The following is an 18,240-nucleotide window of genomic DNA, read 5'->3' as shown; positions in this document are numbered from 1 at the left end:
TTTTTATCAGGTTTTTTTTTTCCTCTTGTGAGTGTTTTCACTCAGAGCCGATGGACCTCCTTTCTTCTGACACCCCTCTCTGCCTTTCAAACTGTGCTTTAGTTTGAGGAGAAGCAGAATGCCTAAGACAGGAAAAGAAAAACAACCCAGAGAGTCGTCCCTCCTCTCACACTCACTTGCTTCACCTCAGCCCTGTTGATTTTAACTCAGCCAACATATTGCCACTCGTGCTGCTAGCATAGCTGACGCCGACCACTCGGCTGCTAGAAACAGTTTATCTCTGTCTGCCTTGTTGCTTTTGCCGCTGCTCTATTCTTCTTGGTTTTGCACCCTGATCACAACCCAGAGACTCATTTTCCCCCCGGCTGTGTGGCAAAATGAGCCGACATACTTCCCAAAGCAAATTGATAAATAATAATTTTGCAGTCACATTACTGGGTGTCATTTGCATTATGTTTACATGTCATCTTTAGGTAGTGTTTAAATGGGTGTATGAGCTGACAGCACAGACAGGGACTTGACTTTTAAAGTAGGGTGCAAGGCAGAGAGCTGGAGGGCAGAAGTTGTCATGTCTCTCTGTTTGCACGCGAACCTTCTTCTCTACAGCGTTCAACAACATTGTCCCCCTGCACCCTCTTCTCTCCCTACTCTGGTCCCGCCTGGTTGACTGCGACGCCGTCATCGCACCTTCACCTGATGACCACGACGACGATGACCTTGATCGTACTCTTTTTTTCCCCCCATCTCTCAAACTCTTCCCTTGGGTGATCAAATGCTCCCACATCTCGCTGCTCTTTCCTCTCTCCCTGCTTCTAAATCTTTCTCAACTACCTGAACTTTACATTGACTTGCCATTCTTACCTGGACGGCGTCCCTTCCAAACCAGGACTACTTTGACATCGTGAAGAACCCCATGGACCTGTCGACCATCAAGCGGAAGCTGGACACGGGGCAATACCAGGAGCCGTGGCAGTATATAGAGGACATCTGGTTGATGTTCAACAACGCCTGGCTGTACAACCGCAAAACCTCCCGCGTCTACAAGTACTGCTCCAAGCTGGCTGAGGTGTTCGAATCGGAGATTGATCCCGTCATGCAGGGCCTGGGGTACTGCTGTGGGAGGAAGGTGAGGCAGAACCATGTTTTTTATCGTTCCTGTGTGTCTGCAGGTGTAGACTAATAAGTGAAAAACTTTATCTACCATTTCTGCAGATCAAACCTGCTGAATAGAACCTTTTTTGTTTTGAATCTAGTTGAGCTTCAGGTAGTTTCCAGAGTGGGTTTTCTTATTTCAGTTTGGTTTTTGTTGTTTGAAAATGTTGCATTTTAGTTTTTATTAGGTTCAGTGTAGGGCTGCCACGATTAGTCGACTAGTCACGATTATTCGACTATTAAAATCGTCGACGACTAATTTAATAGTCGACGCATCGTTTGAAGCTTTGTAAGATCACAAAGGACGCAGGAATGAGTAGTAGGATTTAAGAGTGTAATAACGGACTGAAACAGAAGATGGCAGCACTGCATGTACAAGGATGCCAGCTGCCGTTAAACCCCGAAGAAGAAGAAGCTGTGTCCCAGAATTCATAGCGCAGCCCAGCGCAGTTGTCAACAATGGCGGCAGCTAGTTAGTTTTAACTTTACTCTTATTATTCTTTCTGGGTCACAAAATAAACGTTTAACATATTTTCAGGCGAGAATGTAGCTGTGTAAACCTCAAATATCTGCTCAGTTTATCAAGACACCGCATATTTTCAAAAGCGCTCCGACGTTTTCGGAGACGTCTGTTACCCACTAGCTCGTTAGCTAGGCGGGGGCAAGGCTAACTAGAGCCGTGAGAACACCGGACTCTGGGCAAATCGTTTTCAAACCCACCGCCGTCTTTCGCTAGTCAGGTTAAACATATATATATAAGTCACTTAGATAACTTAAAAATGTTATTGTTTGGCTTTCTTTAGTATTTTATTTGTTCCTGAGTAAATCGGTTTGGCTGAGATTAAAGTTATAGTTTTTTGCACAGCTAAAACTGTCAAGCAGACAGCTGATTATCAGAAGTGTGAGACGCTGGAGAATATACTCCGTTGTCCCATTATATTTTAGAAAGCAAGGAGTTTATTAAACTTCACCGAAACAATCTGCAAATTTCATTAAAAATTAATAAACTACCATCTTGTCTTTATTTTTAGTTAGCACAAACACTTCAAGCTGTAAGCTAATGATAGTTATATAAGACCGGATGCTGCTGGTGCAATAAGCTGTACGCTGTACGTCCAGTGGATGATGATCTGATTAGTCGACTAATCGCAAAAATAATCGGTGACTAGTCGACTATCAAAATAATCGTTTGTGGCAGCCCTAGTTCAGTGTTAACCTTAGTCTTTTTAATGATTACTATATGGAGGGCATATGTCAGAGGCAGGTATTGCAATAAAAACACAACTTTTTAAACACATACTTGTTTTTTGTAACCAAACTATCAGATACTAAAACTAAAGATTTTTCCTGCATTTTAATTTTAGTTTTTGAAGTTCACAAAATCGTTTCAGTTTTATTTTATTTAAAGTCTAGTTTTTATAGTTATTTTGGTTAACTAAAATGTTTTTTTTTTTTTTTTCACATCTTAATATTAGTTTTACTTTAGTTTTAGTTAATTATAATGACCTTAGTTCTCTCCACTCAGACAAATCCTCCACATCACTGCGTGGATTAGGATATAGGATTAGAAGAAGCTGAAAAGGGAGCAAAGAAATGTAATGTGTTAGTTAGTTTTGAATTCAGATAAGTTGTCCCCTGGTTGCCATTGGAGACAAAGACCCCGAAGTCCATCTTCTCTTTTTTTTTTTTTTTTTTTTTTTTTTTTTTTTTTTTTTTTTTTACAGTCTGTGACTTTATGTAAACCTGGTACATCTAGTGTTAGTGTGTGTTTTTAAACATTTATTCATATGAGATTTCTTTTTGTCTCCTCATTGCAGTTTGAGTTTTCCCCCCAAACGCTATGCTGCTATGGAAAACAGTTATGCACCATCCAACGTGATGCTGCTTATTTTAGCTACCAGAACAGGTAAGGGCTGTCGGCAGAACTTGGTTCTCATTTCTTTTTTTTCTTTTTTGCTGTGACAATGCAGACAGTGAGATCACCTCGTATGTGTCGTGTTGTATTCCTCACACTGATATTTCCTACAGCATAGCATCAATCAGTCAGTTCAATCACAGATGAGTTTTAATTTGGCTTCAAATGGTTACCCTGGCACCATCTCCATACTTCACCACTTTAATTTCCATGTTGTTGTCATTCATAAAGTGGGCTCCCGTCGTCCTGCACAGTTCCTCTTTTTTTTAATTTGTTGCACCACTGTTCTCACAACCAAGTTGATTTCACATTTTCTAAAATGTACCGTCATGAGCAGAGTGGGAGGAGGTGGTGGTGGTGTCATGCTCGTCACCAGAAGAAAGGTTCCCACTTTATAAATGACCAGAAAGGATGATGGGTCTCTGTTGCTTTACCATTTAATAATTAATTTTTTTCCTCATCCACCTTTTCATGTATGGAGACTCCTCACTCCCTTCCTCCTCCACAGCTCCTAGTGGTCTCTCATGTTGCTGTAATGTTGTTGTTGTTGTTGTTGTTTATCACTGAACGTCTGATGCTAATCTTTGCTTTGCCTTGGCTCTCTGTCCTCTGTTGGTTGTTGTTCACATCCTTCTCCTTCCATGCTCCTCGACCCCTCCTCCCTCTGTCCCTCCCTTCATCGTCTCCGTCTGATCTGTAACGTTTTATTTCACGCTTTTTATTTTTTATTTTTTTATATTCATTTTGACCTCCCTTTCCCCGTCTCCCTCCCTCCTCCCTTTTCCCTTCCCTTCTCCTTCCCTTCTCTCCCTCCTTGTGTTTTTTAACGCTTGTGATGTCTGCATTGGCCTGCTTTGGTGTGACCAATCATCCACTCCGAAATTTACGCGCAAAATCAAAACACCCGCCCACACAAAAACCCTGCATCACGATTGGCTGCCGGCGACGACCTACCTTGCCCTCTGCCTCCTCCTGTGTGTCCACCCCCTGGCCTGTCCTGCCCTGCCCTGATTGGCGGCTGCTTCTGCGTGCCCTCTCTGTGATTGGCTGTGCTGATGACGAACGGTGTAGTTCACCAAAATATGGGCTTCTTGCTGACAGGTATCACTTCTGTGAGAAGTGTTTCAACGAAATCCAAGGCGAGAGTGTCTCCCTGGGGGATGACCCCTCCCAGCCTCAGACGTGAGTACCATCACATTGTCTCCTTCATGCAACGCACAACACAAGACAGCTTGCTTCATCTCAGAGGTCCTTGTGTAATGCTTGAAAACCACTCCTTTTCTTTAGGCTATCAAATATATTTGTGAATTTATTGAAAACTAATTGGAAACTTTATTTTGTTTTATTTTTTATTTTTTATTTTTTTTTAAGAAGAAATGCTTCTGTCCTCCTGAGTGAAACACAGTTCAACACACTGATTTTGATAGGGTTGTTGTGAATGCAATGAAAGACTATTGTGCAAGCGACCAGCACTAAATTACGTCACGAAAATATAATTTAGTGATCAAAAATACAGTTTAAAAGTTAGTTTGTGTCCTCTAAATGGTATCATCAGTGTCTCCCAACACTGCAGAGCAGCTTTTCTGCAGCGATGCCTCTGCAGAGGAACATCTTTGGAAATAAAACTGCACAAAAAAAGGCACTCAAATGTTTCCAGTTGTGTACACCTATAGCTTAGCTGCAGTTTTTTTTTTTCTTGTTCGTTTGTTTGTTTTTAGTTCCTCAAGCTGCTTTTTCTTAATTAATGTTACTGTTGTAAAAGCATTGCATTTTTTATTAGTGGCGCCACACTGTAGTGATTCACTCATTTGCTTAACACACATAAGATTCCAGTTCCAGATCGGGAGGGCTTCTGGTGTAAAATCTGCTGAAAGAAGCTTCACTTCTTTCCTTTTTATAATTTAAGTCTTTGTGTTTCTCTTAGGTGTGGATTTGTTGCTCGTCTGTATTTGATATCACTGTAACATAATCGTCCTGAATCTTTCTGTTAGCCAAAATGAGAACCAATGCCACACACTTATCACACATGGTAGTAAACTGAGCTCAGCCTGGGCAAAACATTCGCTAAGTGGCATCTTGCAGCTTAGGAAACAGGCTGCAGATTTTACTGATCAAATGAATAATGGAATAATCAGTCACAAAGTTCTAGTCCTGATATTTACTGACCCAGTTGTTGAATGAGCGAGAAAATGGTCCAGATAATTAACAGTGAGTCCTGTAGGATTAAACAGTGTTGAGCTGCACAGGATTAGTTTGTGGTGGCTCTGTGGGTTAGAGGAGCTTCCTATTATTGCTTTGTCTTCCATGACAGATGATCAGGATGAGAGCATGTAGAGGGGAAGTGTTGAGGCAGTGGGCACATTTTGAATTTGTTGTAAACATTTCCGAATGAAGGAAATGCAGCCTGCAGTCTGCAGAGGGCTGAGTTGATTACAGCTGGTTCTTTCTGATTTTTCCCACAGCTCCATCAACAAAGACCAGTTCCAGCGGAAGAAGAACGACACGCTTGACCCCGAGCTGTATGTAGCCCTTCTTAACTAATTTGAGAGCCATTATTGTGTTAAAGGTTCTCGAGGAATCAAGCGGGTTATTTCCTCGGGTGTGATGTTTTCACTGTACTAACTTTTGAACGTCTGTCTTTTGTCTCCTCGCGCTCTCTCCCCGCTCAGACTTGTGGAATGTATCGACTGCGGCCGTAAAATGCACCAGATCTGCGTCCTCCATAATGAAACCATATGGCCGTCAGGGTGAGCCAGCTATCACAGACACACACGCGAACACACACGCTCTCTGCACAGTGCATTGCGTGACTGGGTCTGGAATATAATCTCCATTCTTTTTTTTTTTCTTTTTTTTAACTAAAATCACTTAATATGCCCAACTACAAATGTTGGGTCTGACATTCACTTTTCCAGCTGCTGCTGATTTAAAATAGGTTTTAAATCTCAAACGCTACATCGGGGTGGGGGTGTCAAAAATGCCTGACAGCGTGGCGGCAGTCCCGTAGCAAAGAGACTCATTCCTCCAAGATTGACCTCCCTACATGTGTGGTCTGTTTTTAATTGAGAGATGTGAGTGATTTCCCACTCATTAGAGTTGTTTAAAGAAAGGAGGACTAGCATGAAAGGCCGAGTCATGTCTTGATTAGAGCCGCTTTGTCACTGTCACTGCTGATTATTGTGACAGAGCTGATGGTAACCTCCAAATCTAACCGTTGAATTTTCACTTCCAGATTTGTTTGTGACAGCTGTCTCAAAAAGGCCAATAAGACACGGAAAGAAAACAAATACGCCGCCAAAAGTAAGTGGAATAAAGCTGGGCTCGTCTAATGCTTAGTCCTTACACCTCTGCTTCTCTTCTTCGCCCTACCCACATATTTTTAATAAAGCACCTGTTTGAGAGAGGCAACTAATCAGAAGAAAATTGGCTTGGACAATTATTTTGATCGGTGCTGAGATTTGTGATTATGTGTCAGGATTGGTCATTGATTTTTATATATTTATTGTAGTGACAAATGTTTTTATTGCACTGTCACATAAACATAACACTGCGTTCACACTGTTATAACACTGGTGTGCTACATTCCTGCTAATGTACAAATCTTCTCTTCACATGAATTCAATGCCTCTCTTAGAAGATAAATGAAAAATGTATATAATTTAAAAAATGTACCAAAACTTGCCACAGAATAAAATCAATGTTGACTGTCTTTATGTTTACATTATGCTACATCACTGTTAAACAATCTTGATAAATAATCTAGACAAATAAGGTTTGTGTCACCGGCAGTAAGGATTGATTTACTTCCACTAATATATGTTTCAAGCGCAAGCATGAATAAAACCTTCAGTATATATATATATTTTTTTTTTTCATCTTTATTGTCGTGAAATATTGTGATATAATTTCAAGGCAATATCAGCCACCCTCTACTTCCTCATTTAAAGTGTGACCTAGAGATGAGGGGCAAAAAATTAGACTGAGCGACCAGTCTAAAACTAGGAAACACAGTTAAAATCTAAAATAACAAAACAATAAATCATCGAGCCATTTTATCCCAATTATGTGAAGTCGAGTCTCGGGGGCAAGGAAGGCCAGACCTCCTTTTTGCCAGCCACCTCCTCCTGCTTATCTGGGGAATCACCAAGGCATTCGCAGGCCAGCCAAGAGGGAGATTGTGTCCTGGGTCTCCCCGGGGGGGTGGCTGCTCTCAGTAGGACATCCCTAACCCGAACACCTTACCTAAGAGGCAACTGCGTTAGCTGGCTCCTTTCGATGTAGAGAAGCAGCGGCTCTACTTTGAGCCCCTCCTGAATGACTGAACTCCTCACCTTATGCTAGGGAAGAGCCCATCCACCCTTTGGAGAAAGCTTATTTCCACCGCTTGTGTCCACAATTTCATAATTTTTTTCCTTTTAAAAGAAAAACGATAATAGTGTTAACAAAAAGATCAGGCTGAGATTAAAAGCACAAAAGTAGCCAAAGTCGTATTTTCCCTGGACATTGAGGCAACAGTAACTAAAGTAACCTAACCTTGAAAATCTGTCTGGGTTGTCGTATCTTTGATCTTTTTAGCTGCTTGAAGCCCTCACTTCGAAGTATGTCTCCGCATCAGTGATTTCTGTCCACTGTATGCTCTTCCTGTCATGTGGAGTGCAGCACCAGCGGTGCTCGGCAGGCTCTTTTGTTTACATCTGGGTTGCACATCAGCAGCTGTTAGTATCTCCTCCTTCGTAGCCTGGTTTTTGCCTCAAGTGGTTAAACAAGTTTGTTTTCACCTTCAGCAGGAACACGTTTCTTGTATATTTTGAAAAGCACTGCACTTCAGTCATCATCTGACACAGTTTTAGGAATGCTCAGGATCATCTAATTGTTGCAGGCAGTAGGGAGTGTAAATCTATGGCATTGTCATAGCATTAATATGACCTTATGTCTTTATACCAGTATTATTGCAGACAGTATGATAGTGCAATTCATTTATTTACTCTTTTAAATACCCGTTTCTGCAATTCTGTTCAGTATTACCCCCCTGCTATACACTGCAGGATAAATGAGGATTATTTTGAACTGTAAATCGTGCAAAGTTACTAGAATGGTGTTGTTTTTGTCACCAGCAGACTCAGAAAAACAGTAAAGAAAGCTGCCAGCAAGGCTCTTTTTTTGTTTTTTGATGTAGATTTGGATTTTACCCAGAAAACTATGCCTGGTTAGCATTAGTCATCCATGCTGAAAGAAGGGATTTCTCAGTGTTTTTATAAGTACATTTAACTTAGAAATGCCATCCTATACATAAACCTGAGTTTCCCTTCATTTCTTTACACTTTGCTTTCCAATGATCCAGACTGTCCTGACTTTAGTTTTTTGCGTTTTCGTGGTCTTGAGCAGCAGTTTCTTCATCTTTCAAAGTTTTTGGACATTGGCTGCTTTTTCAGTCCAGTCCTTGCATCTGACTTTTTTCAGGTCCAGTTCGATCGGGTAGTCTTTTGAAATGAAATTTGCCTCCCATCAGTCCTAGCAATGCGCTTTCTTCTGATGCTTTGTAGCTCTGATGTGTGCATCAGTGTAATCGGTATACCAGGAAATCGTGCATCAACAAAAGTTCCCCTTAGCTAGGAATTCAAAGTGCAATTAAATGCATTATTTTTTTTAATGCGTTATATTTTCAAATTCATTGCAATTAATGCGTTAAATTTCCACCCTTACTTTAAACACTTTGTTACTAGCAGCCTGTCACAAAAACACATTGTGTGTTCCCTTATCTTTAGTTTAATATATGATAATGCCATCGGTAACACCGTTTGGCAGACATAAATTGGTGTTTTTGCACCAATGAGTTGATTCATTGAGATATCTCCCATATCTCTGTGGGGTGTGCAGTGTGTGCTTTAAAAACCTGAGGAAACTGAACAAATGGAGGACAAAAGATTAGATTGATTATACTGGAGTGAGGCTGATGAAATGATGTGTTGTATGGAGGTCTGTTTCCTGGATACAAGGTAGTAGATATTTGTTGGTGGAGGTTTTCAATGAATGAAGTCAGAAAAAGCTCTGTCCCACAGCTGCTTCCAGTTTTTCACAAATAAAGAAGTTAAAATACTTGTTCACCAAAAACTACAGTGTGAGAATAGTGGTACCTCTCAGCTCTGTTATTTGGTCACACCTGTTTCTCTGTGTCCGCAGGGCTTCCTCAAACCAAGTTGGGGAACTTTTTAGAAACTCGCGTGAACGACTACATCAAGCGGCAAAACCATCCCGAGTCTGGAGAGGTCACCATTCGTGTGGTCCATGTCTCAGACAAGGTGGTTGAAGTCAAGCCGGGAATGAAGTCCAGGTAAACAGTTAAATTTCACTGCTGCTGCAGGTTTTTGGGGAACATAATTACTGATTAGAGGTGGGAATCCATGGAAACTCCTAATTGCTATGGGAGGAGTTATTACGGTAAGCTGTGATTTTGGTAGGTGAAAGTTTTGAGGTGCTACATATTATTACATGTATTAACAAAAATATCAGTTTGTGCATAAAAAAATGTAAGTGAAGGGTAATAAGTTAAGATCATGTTTGTCAGTTTTGCAGGAACAATGAAAAATGATTTAAAGTGTGAGAAAACACTGATCCCTGTTCTACATAGTTAGCACAGATATATCAGTGTGGCGGATATATTGGTGGATATTGATACTGATATGTTATCGGTATCATTCTTTATATCAGTGTTTGTAATGGTCAATAAATGAAAATGAAAGTTAAAAAACAAAGGAGAGAAATATCCTAAACAAGGTTATGAGATGTAGTGTTGTGTATATTGTCCTCTAGGGGGCACTCTGCACCTTTCCTGTTAATATCATTTGTTTGAAACCCGATAAACGCTCAAAACAATATTTTAAACTGCATTGTCATACTATCTTAGTAGGAACTCATTAAGAAAAACTACAGATAACAAGTGTTGGGTAAATCTGTGCTTTGTGTGTCTGAAATGAATTAAAAAAAACATCAGCTAATATATCAGCGTTTTAAATGACCAAATATTCTGTCGGGCTCTGCATGCAAGTATGTATGAATCCTTGAGGGAATCGGTGAGAAGAATACTTCCCTACGTTTCACAGCGACGAGGCAAATCATTATGAGATTATCAAAGGGGAAGATGAGAGGTGACTCAGCAGTGAGTGAGGAGATTAAAGATTAAAACAAGTGTCCAGCAAGTCGAGAAGGAGGAAAGTGATTACTTGCGTCTCATTTAACATCCAACCCCTTTGGCTTTGACAGTTTTGTCCTAACCAGATTTTAGCTCACTCGGTAAAAGCGCTGCATGGCTGTAGTCTGTGTTCACACGTGCCACCGTCAAGTTCCTTCATTTGCTGATAATGTTTGACGCCAGTTTTCTTCACCTTTTTTTGTTCCCTGTCAGGTTTGTGGACAACGGAGAGATGGCCGAGTCTTTCCCGTACAGGATGAAAGCCCTGTTTGCATTCGAGGACGTTGACGGAGCGGACGTTTGCTTTTTCGGCATGCACGTTCAAGAGTACGGCTCAGATTGCCCTCCTCCCAATCAGAGGCGAGTGTACATTTCCTACCTGGACAGCGTGCACTTCTTCAAACCTCGACACCTCAGGACTGCAGTCTATCACGAGATCCTGCTAGGCTACCTGGAGTATGTCAAAAGGCTGGGGTAAGACAGGAGCTTAGAGTTTCTTTGTGTTACATTTGCTGTTTCTGAATGCTTTTAGTTGCATGAAAAGCTCAGTTTTATATAAAAGGCTCCTTGTCTCCCTGTCTCAGGTTTACAACAGGGCATATCTGGGCCTGTCCTCCTAGTGAAGGGGATGACTACATCTTCCACTGTCACCCACTGGACCAGAAGATCCCCAAGCCTAAACGCTTGCAGGAATGGTACAAGAAGATGCTGGACAAGGCTGTGTCTGAGCGCGTAGTCCATGATTACAAGGTGAGACAGTTTAGCCCTAATTCTCATGCTCTGTGTCTGGTTGTCCCAGATTCTTTGAGCAAATGAGTCCATTTACAAGCTGTTCTTGTAGGTACTCTGGTAGTTTCATGTGGCTTCTTACGGTTTCCATCGCCCTGGACTGTCTTTAACATAGTTTTCTTGCATGCTTTGTGTGACCCTCTGAAACCTCATTAACAGCATTACCTTGTTTCGTCCTCGTCATCCCTTTAGGACATTTTCAAGCAGGCAACAGAAGACCGGCTGACCAGTGCCAAGGAGCTGCCATACTTTGAGGGCGACTTCTGGCCTAACGTCCTGGAGGAGAGCATCAAGGAACTGGAACAGGAGGAGGAGGAGAGGAAGAGGGAGGAGAACAGCACCTCTAATGAGAGCACAGATGTGAGTGGAACAAGGACCTCAATTTTTGTCACAATATATATATTCGCGGTGTCCTCTTGCTTAATTGACATTTAAACGTTCACAGGCCATAAAAGGAGACAGCAAGAATGCCAAAAAGAAGAACAATAAAAAGACGAGCAAGAACAAGAGCAGCTTGAGCCGAGCCAATAAGAAAAAACCAGGGATGCCCAACGTTTCCAACGACCTTTCCCAGAAACTTTATGCCACAATGGAGAAACATAAAGAGGTATGCAAGTCTAATTTAGTCGTAGTGCCGCTGCTTACTCTCTTACTCGACACTGCAGCATATTTATACCACTATCAGCCATCAGACTGATTTGTGGAGCAGTTCTGATATTACTTACTTAATACGGCGGCATTAAAACACAGTCCATGTGCTTAGTGCAACCTCAAAGATGCCTTTTGGCAACACAACCATTAACAAGAAAGTCACCTTGTTTCATGGCCTGTATATAAAAGATGGAAACAGCCAGTGTTATGCCACTGCTGGTTTGTGAGCTCCCGTTTTTGAAGCTTCATCCATACCATCATGACCTGTTGTCAGCTGTGTTTTTGGCACCAGAAGTGACTACAGCTGGACAAAAGGGGGAAGGGAAGTTATCAGCTGACACCAAAAAGCAAGTTGCACACATACATTGTATGCACCAGACTAATAAAATCCTTTAATTTCACGCACTGAAATAAATTATTTTGAAGAAGCCACAAAGCAAGCAGCTGCATTTAAGTCTGCCCCAGTTCAGAGGTCCAGTTCTGTGACACCTAGCAGGAAGCTAGTGGTCTGAGTGGCACCTACTTGTCCTTCAAAGCAACCACGCTTCTAATGATCCTCAACTTTAAGTCTAAAAAAGAAAAGAGACCAAAATTGTTTAGTGCAATAATGGTAACATTTTATTAAAAAACAAATCACTGACTCACTGATCTGCAGGGGAAAAAAAGACACATTTTCCCTCAGTTTTATCTTCCCGCATAAAAATACTAAATCAGATCTTGTTAAAGGTTGGTTAAATATTTTCCTCGCTTTAAACTGGCAGGTCTTCTTCGTCATCCGCCTCATTGCTGGTCCCACCGCCAACTCACTGCCCCCCATCACCGACCCAGATCCTCTAATGGCCTGCGATCTGATGGACGGCCGTGATGCCTTTCTAACTCTGGCCAGAGACAAGCACTTGGAGTTCAGCTCTCTCAGGAGGTCCAAGTGGAGCTCCATGTGTATGTTGGTGGAGCTCCACAACCAGAGCCAGGACCGCTTCGTCTATACCTGCAACGAGTGTAAACACCACGTGGAGACTCGCTTCCACTGCACTGTCTGCGAGGTGAGAAACATTTAAACTGTACTTTATGAATATTCAGATCTTTTTTTTAAAGCACAATTTTTCATTTCACAGTATATGTTAGTTAATCTATCAGTTTTGTGTTATTAAACGATTAATTTTGTCTAATTTTCCAGGACTATGACTTGTGCATCACCTGCTACAACACTAAGGGTCATGAGCACAAGATGGAAAAGCTGGGGCTTGGCCTGGATGACGACAGCAGCAACCAGGCAGCGGCAGCTACTCAAAGCCCCGGTGACTCTCGCCGTCTCAGCATCCAGCGCTGCATCCAGTCGCTGGTCCACGCTTGCCAGTGTCGCAATGCCAACTGCTCGCTGCCGTCCTGTCAGAAGATGAAGCGCGTTGTGCAGCACACAAAGGGCTGCAAGCGCAAGACCAATGGCGGCTGTCCTATCTGCAAGCAGCTCATTGCTCTGTGCTGCTACCACGCCAAACACTGCCAGGAGAACAAATGTCCTGTCCCGTTCTGTCTGAACATTAAGCAGAAACTCCGGCAGCAGCAGCTGCAGCACAGACTGCAGCAGGCCCAGATGCTGAGAAGGAGGATGGCCACCATGCAGCGGGTGACCCAGCCAGCTGGAGGGCCACCGGGCGGATCTGCAGTTGGACTTCCATCACCAGGAAACAATGTTACCACAGCGCCTAGTACCCCAACATCTGGTGGAACGCAGCCTCCAACTCCTCAAACCCCGACTCAGTCAATGCCTCCAGTCCCGCAGCAGGGAATGGGTCCTGGTCCAGGAGTGCAGCAGCAGCCAGGAGGGATGCCTCCCCAGCTTGCCCTTCATCATCAGTTCCAGCAAATTCCAGGAGGAGGAGGGGGAGGTGGTGGTGGTGGGATAATGAACTCTCCACAACATCAGCAGCAGCCCAGTGGAGCAGTGACCAACCCTCAGCAGCTCCAGCAGCACCACAACAGTTTGTCTCAATTTTCCAGCAGACCTCCAGGCTCCTCACCAGTCCACCAGTCCCAAGGTAAACCAGTCCTTGGCTCTGCCACGCCTCCCCAACAACAGCAGCAGCCTGGTGGTGCTGTCATGACTGGAAACATTGGGAGCCAGCAACCTCCTAACCAGCCGCCGAGCCAGCCCTCCCTTCCACAGCAGCAACCTTCTGGCCCTCCACCGGCAGCTGTAGAAATCGCTATGAAGATTCAGCAGGTGGCTGACGCTCAAAGGAAGATGGCACTACAGAGACAGGCAGCACAGGCAGCTGGAAAGTTGATGCCTTCTCACACTCAACATCAACAAGGTCAAGGTCAGCAGATGGGCATGGGACACCCAGGGTCTGTAGGCATGGTAGGAGCCCAGGGCATGCCACCGCAGACCCAAGTGGCAGTGACAGCTGCTCGGGCCCACATGGATCAGCAGCAAGGTGCTCCTACAGGGATGATGGTTGGCACCAGCGGGCCCATGCAGCAGCCTCCTCAGCAAGGTAACATCCCACATGGCCAGCTGCCCCCTCAGGTACAGCTCCAGCAGCAGAGGATGGGAGCTCCACTTCAGAACCCACAGCAGCAGCAAACACAGTGGACAGCCCAGGGGATGCCGCCCCACCAGAGACAAGCTATGATGAACCAAGTGGGCCACACTGGCATGATGGCCGCTCAGCAGCAGCAGCAGCAGCAGCACCAACAGGCTCAGGGCCATGCTGCCTTGATGAATATGGTGCAGCAGCAAGGCGCTGGAGGCGGGGTCACAGGTGTACCTGGAGCCACTGGTATCCAGGGGGTTGGCGCTGCTGGTGGAAACTTCCCCCAAGCAGCCCTCCAGGAGCTGTTACGGATGCTCCGCTCACCTAGCTCTCCACCTCAGCAACAGCAAGTCCTCAACATCTTGCGGTCAAACCCACAGCTGATGGCTGCTTTTATCAAACAGAGGGCATCAAAGTATAAGGGGGGGCAGGGGGGCCCTGGCGGACCAGGGGCTGTGCCAGGAGGACCAGGTCCCACAGGGGGGCCTGTTGGAAATGTCATTGGAGGTGGGGCACCACAGGTGAACTTGAATGCTGCTGGTGTTAGTCAGCCAGGCATGCACATGGGGGGTCAGGGAGGGGCCAATGTGAACATCGCCACTATGGCTCAGCTGCAGCAAGTACAGCAGCTGCAGCAGCAGCAGCAGAGACCGATGCTCAGCGGTTTACAGCAGCAGCAGGTTGCAGCTCTGCAGCAGCAGCAGGGAGTGGGGAGAGGAATCCAGGGCCAGGGGCCACAGATGGGAAACATCAGCAATCCTCAGCTTAGAGAATTGTTCATGAGACGGCATCTTCAGCAGCAGCAGCAGCAGCAGCAGCAGCAGCAGATGGGTATTAATCATGGTCAGTTTCAGCAACCACAGCCACCACAGGGCCAGGGATTCATGGGACAGCCGGGGATGCAGCCTCCCACTGTGGGACAGGGTCCTCCTGGAGGTCCGCCTCTTGGTCCCCAGCAGCCTGGTGGTCCACCGGGCCAGCAGGGGCAAGGCTACCCAGGCTCTGTGGCCCAGCAGCAGGCACTCCAACAGAGGCTTCAACAACAGCATCATCTCCAGATGCAGCAGCAGCAGCAACATACCATGGCTGGCCTGCCAGGGAGTGATGCAGGTCCAGGTGGAGAGGGTGTAGGAGGCCCTCAGCAGCCACCCCAGGTCCCTCAATCTGCACAAAGTGGACCCCAACCTTCTCAGGCCCTACAAGTGCTCCACCAGAGATTGCTCCAGCAGCGACATATGGGCCCCGGTGGGTCACCAGCCCAGCACAGTAACCCCATGAGCCCTCAGCAGCCGCAGCAGATCGCCCAGTCTCCACATCCACACCTGCAGGGCCAGCCTCTGCCCACATCCTTGGCTAACCAGGTGCGGTCCCCACAACCGTCACCCAGACCCCAGTCCCAGCCGCCGCACTCCAGCCCGTCCCCACGCATGCAGCCTCAGCCTTCTCCGCACCACATCTCCCCCCAGTTGCAGACAGGTTCGCCACACTCAAGCCATCTAAACCAGCACCACCCGGGAATGGTAGTTCCTTCACAGCAACAGCAGCAGCCAACGACTCAGCAGCAGCAGCAGCAGAACACTATGGAGCAATTTGGGTCAGACCAGAGTGCAATGCTGTCCCAGCTGAGTGGCATGGCCAGTCTGCACGGGCCAGGGGGCAACAGCCAGGACCCGCTGAGCCAGAACATGAATCACAACCCTTTAAACATCATGTAGAACTTCTCCTCAAAGTGTCAAGCTGAGCTGAAGTTCTCCGTGATCCTTCGCACAGACTGCACTCGCCCAGGACAGTATTACTGTTATTATTCAGCCTTCTTTTTTTCTTTCTTTTTTTAATACTATTATTAAATGTTATTTAAAATGTTTTCAATAAAGATGCATTGAACTGAACTTCCTATGGGAGATGAACAAGAAATCAAGCAGTTGTTAAAAGAATTAGAATAAATAAATTGTAAGTTATTGCTGTTAATATATATATATTTTTTGCCAATTGTGGACAAAGAGGGAGACTGCTTCTCTAGCACCCCCACCCACCCCCATCCTGCCACCTGTTACAGAGTACACAAAAGGTGATATTTTTGGGGGATAAATACAAGTACTTGCCTTTTTTTTGTTGTTTTTGTTTTTTCAGAAATGGTTTTTAAGATTTTAAAAGTGATCGAGAATTAAAGAGGAAATGATTTCATGCATACAACTTTTTTTTAAAATAAATATATATCCATTTTGTTTTGCTTATGTCAAACTCTTTCTGTTTTAGAGTGATGTGGATAATTGTTAATGTAGATCCAAATATGATGCATATCTTCCCTTTTTTATTTTTTAATGTTTGGGTTTGCTTTATTTATTTCTTTTATTTTGGGAGGGGGCGGGGTTATGTACCTTGAGACTGCTACGATTCCTATAGAAATATATTTTTGTTATTGACTGTTAAGATTTAGATGTCTGTAGTCGACTCTCTCCAGCTGGGGAAAATGTTGGTGTTTTCTCGCAGAGGTTGAGGGTCTGCTCCGAGTCTGACGTGTTGAACAGATGTGTTTCCGACGTTCCCGGACAGCTTTTTGTTTTTCTGGGACATCAGTCATGCTGGAAGACACTCTTCTCCCCCCGCCTCACAAACATGCAAAGCCCTCTCCCTCGAATGTGTGTGCACTCCTTCCTTTTTAAAGACTCTTAAAACGGAGCAGTGGAGGCTTGGGGAGGGGGGTGCATACCTGTGTGCCTGTAACATTTTGAGTACATTGGCTGGGATATGAAAAACAAAAAGAGTGGGGTGGGGTTTTAGTGTTTTTAGGATTCTGCTGTTTTGAAGTAAACAGAGGATAACAATCCAAATGAACTGTGTTGCACAGAACTGAGGCAAAAGAAGGTGATGTGAGCAGCTGGTTTCCGTCTCTTTCTGCCTCGTCCCCTTTGCTGCTTCCCTTGGACTTTAAATCCCCCCTGCCTACTCTTCGAGAGGGAGTTGGGGTGAGCTTCCTCCCCATGAACTCCATCCTCTTTATCTTTCTGCTAAGACCTTTGGGAGGGTAATTTAATATTTTTTACTGTACAAAGGAAACAAACTGTGGACTCAAATACTGTTTTTATAATAAAAATGAAAATTACCAATAGCGGTGCGTCCTGTGTGTGGCTCTTTGTTAGTGCTGTGCAATATCGATCCAATAAACACAGGGCCAGCCAATACGATACTTCCAACCTATAAAGGCAGCCTGTATAAGGAAGAATCAGTGTGCCATGATTTATCAGATTAATTATAAGTTGCACATTCTAAGCACTGGATTGAGGATTACTAAATCATTTTTACTTTTCACAATAATTACTTGATAATAAAGAACACATCTTTCAGCATTTCATGCATTTTGAAAAAAGACTTTCAGAGACCTGGAAATGTTCCCGACTTTGGGTCAACTTCCGTAGTTTAAATGTGTTAAAGACTAAAAAAAATTGACATGACAGTTGACAAAAAGATTCAGACATTTTTCATTTCCAAATAAGGAAAAATACACATTAGAGGATAGAAACAAAGTATCGATCTGATGCCAATACCAGCGTTGGTGTTGGCGGATGAGATGTACTACAGACGAGCTCCACATCAGGCGCTCACATCCGAACCACAACCATTCCGAAGTGATCTCTCAGGGATACAGTTTTGAAAGCTTAGAAGAATCACTTAGCTGTCCCAGACTTCCCATTAATCCAGTCTTATGACATTAAATACATGATCAATGACGAAGATGATCACAGTTTACAAGCTTCTGCTTGCCCTCATTCCTCAATCTGGGGGGCAATTTGCACGTTTTCCAGCGTGATATCACGAGATAAAAATGATAACTAAATGGCCTGGAGATCATCAAATTCACATTTTGGATCCATGGCCAGGAAACTCCCCAGATCTTAATCCAACTGAGGATTAGTGGTCAATCCTTTAAAAGCAGGTGGACAAGGAGAAGCCAGCAAACTGTGATCGCCATCAATCAGGATTTGGCCAAGAAGCTGATATCCAGCGAC

The 18,240-nt window shown here is 44.2% G+C and overlaps 1 protein-coding gene across 4 annotated transcripts in view; it reads left to right on the top strand.

Annotated features, from left to right (window-relative positions):
- ep300b (EP300 lysine acetyltransferase b) overlaps window positions 1-17,342 on the top strand; it is a 32,140-nt gene extending 14,798 nt beyond the window's left edge. For 2 of the 4 annotated variants that reach the window (XM_005752254.1, XM_013915703.1), the window contains exons 18-30: window positions 887-1,126; window positions 2,970-3,058; window positions 4,169-4,249; window positions 5,530-5,586; window positions 5,737-5,814; window positions 6,300-6,367; window positions 9,248-9,398; window positions 10,470-10,730; window positions 10,841-11,006; window positions 11,238-11,405; window positions 11,491-11,652; window positions 12,458-12,739; window positions 12,874-17,342. In XM_005752254.1, the coding sequence (XP_005752311.1) occupies window positions 887-1,126; window positions 2,970-3,058; window positions 4,169-4,249; window positions 5,530-5,586; window positions 5,737-5,814; window positions 6,300-6,367; window positions 9,248-9,398; window positions 10,470-10,730; window positions 10,841-11,006; window positions 11,238-11,405; window positions 11,491-11,652; window positions 12,458-12,739; window positions 12,874-15,948 (4,878 nt within the window). In that variant the 3' untranslated portion in view covers window positions 15,949-17,342. Of the gene's footprint in view, window positions 1-886; window positions 1,127-2,969; window positions 3,059-4,138; window positions 4,250-5,529; window positions 5,587-5,736; window positions 5,815-6,299; window positions 6,368-9,247; window positions 9,399-10,469; window positions 10,731-10,840; window positions 11,007-11,237; window positions 11,406-11,490; window positions 11,653-12,457; window positions 12,740-12,873 lie in introns of all 4 variants that reach the window. The other 2 variants (XM_013915704.1, XM_013915702.1) reach the window with 1 other exon arrangement.
- The last annotated feature ends 898 nt before the right edge of the window (window positions 17,343-18,240 follow it).

Source organism: Pundamilia nyererei, unplaced genomic scaffold, assembly GCF_000239375.1.
Source record: "Pundamilia nyererei isolate P.nyererei 1_Seehausen unplaced genomic scaffold, PunNye1.0 scaffold00350, whole genome shotgun sequence".
NCBI lineage: Eukaryota > Metazoa > Chordata > Actinopteri > Cichliformes > Cichlidae > Pundamilia > Pundamilia nyererei.
The sequence above is the reverse complement of the archived record's forward strand: the minus strand, read 5'-3'. Positions and strand labels throughout refer to the sequence as shown.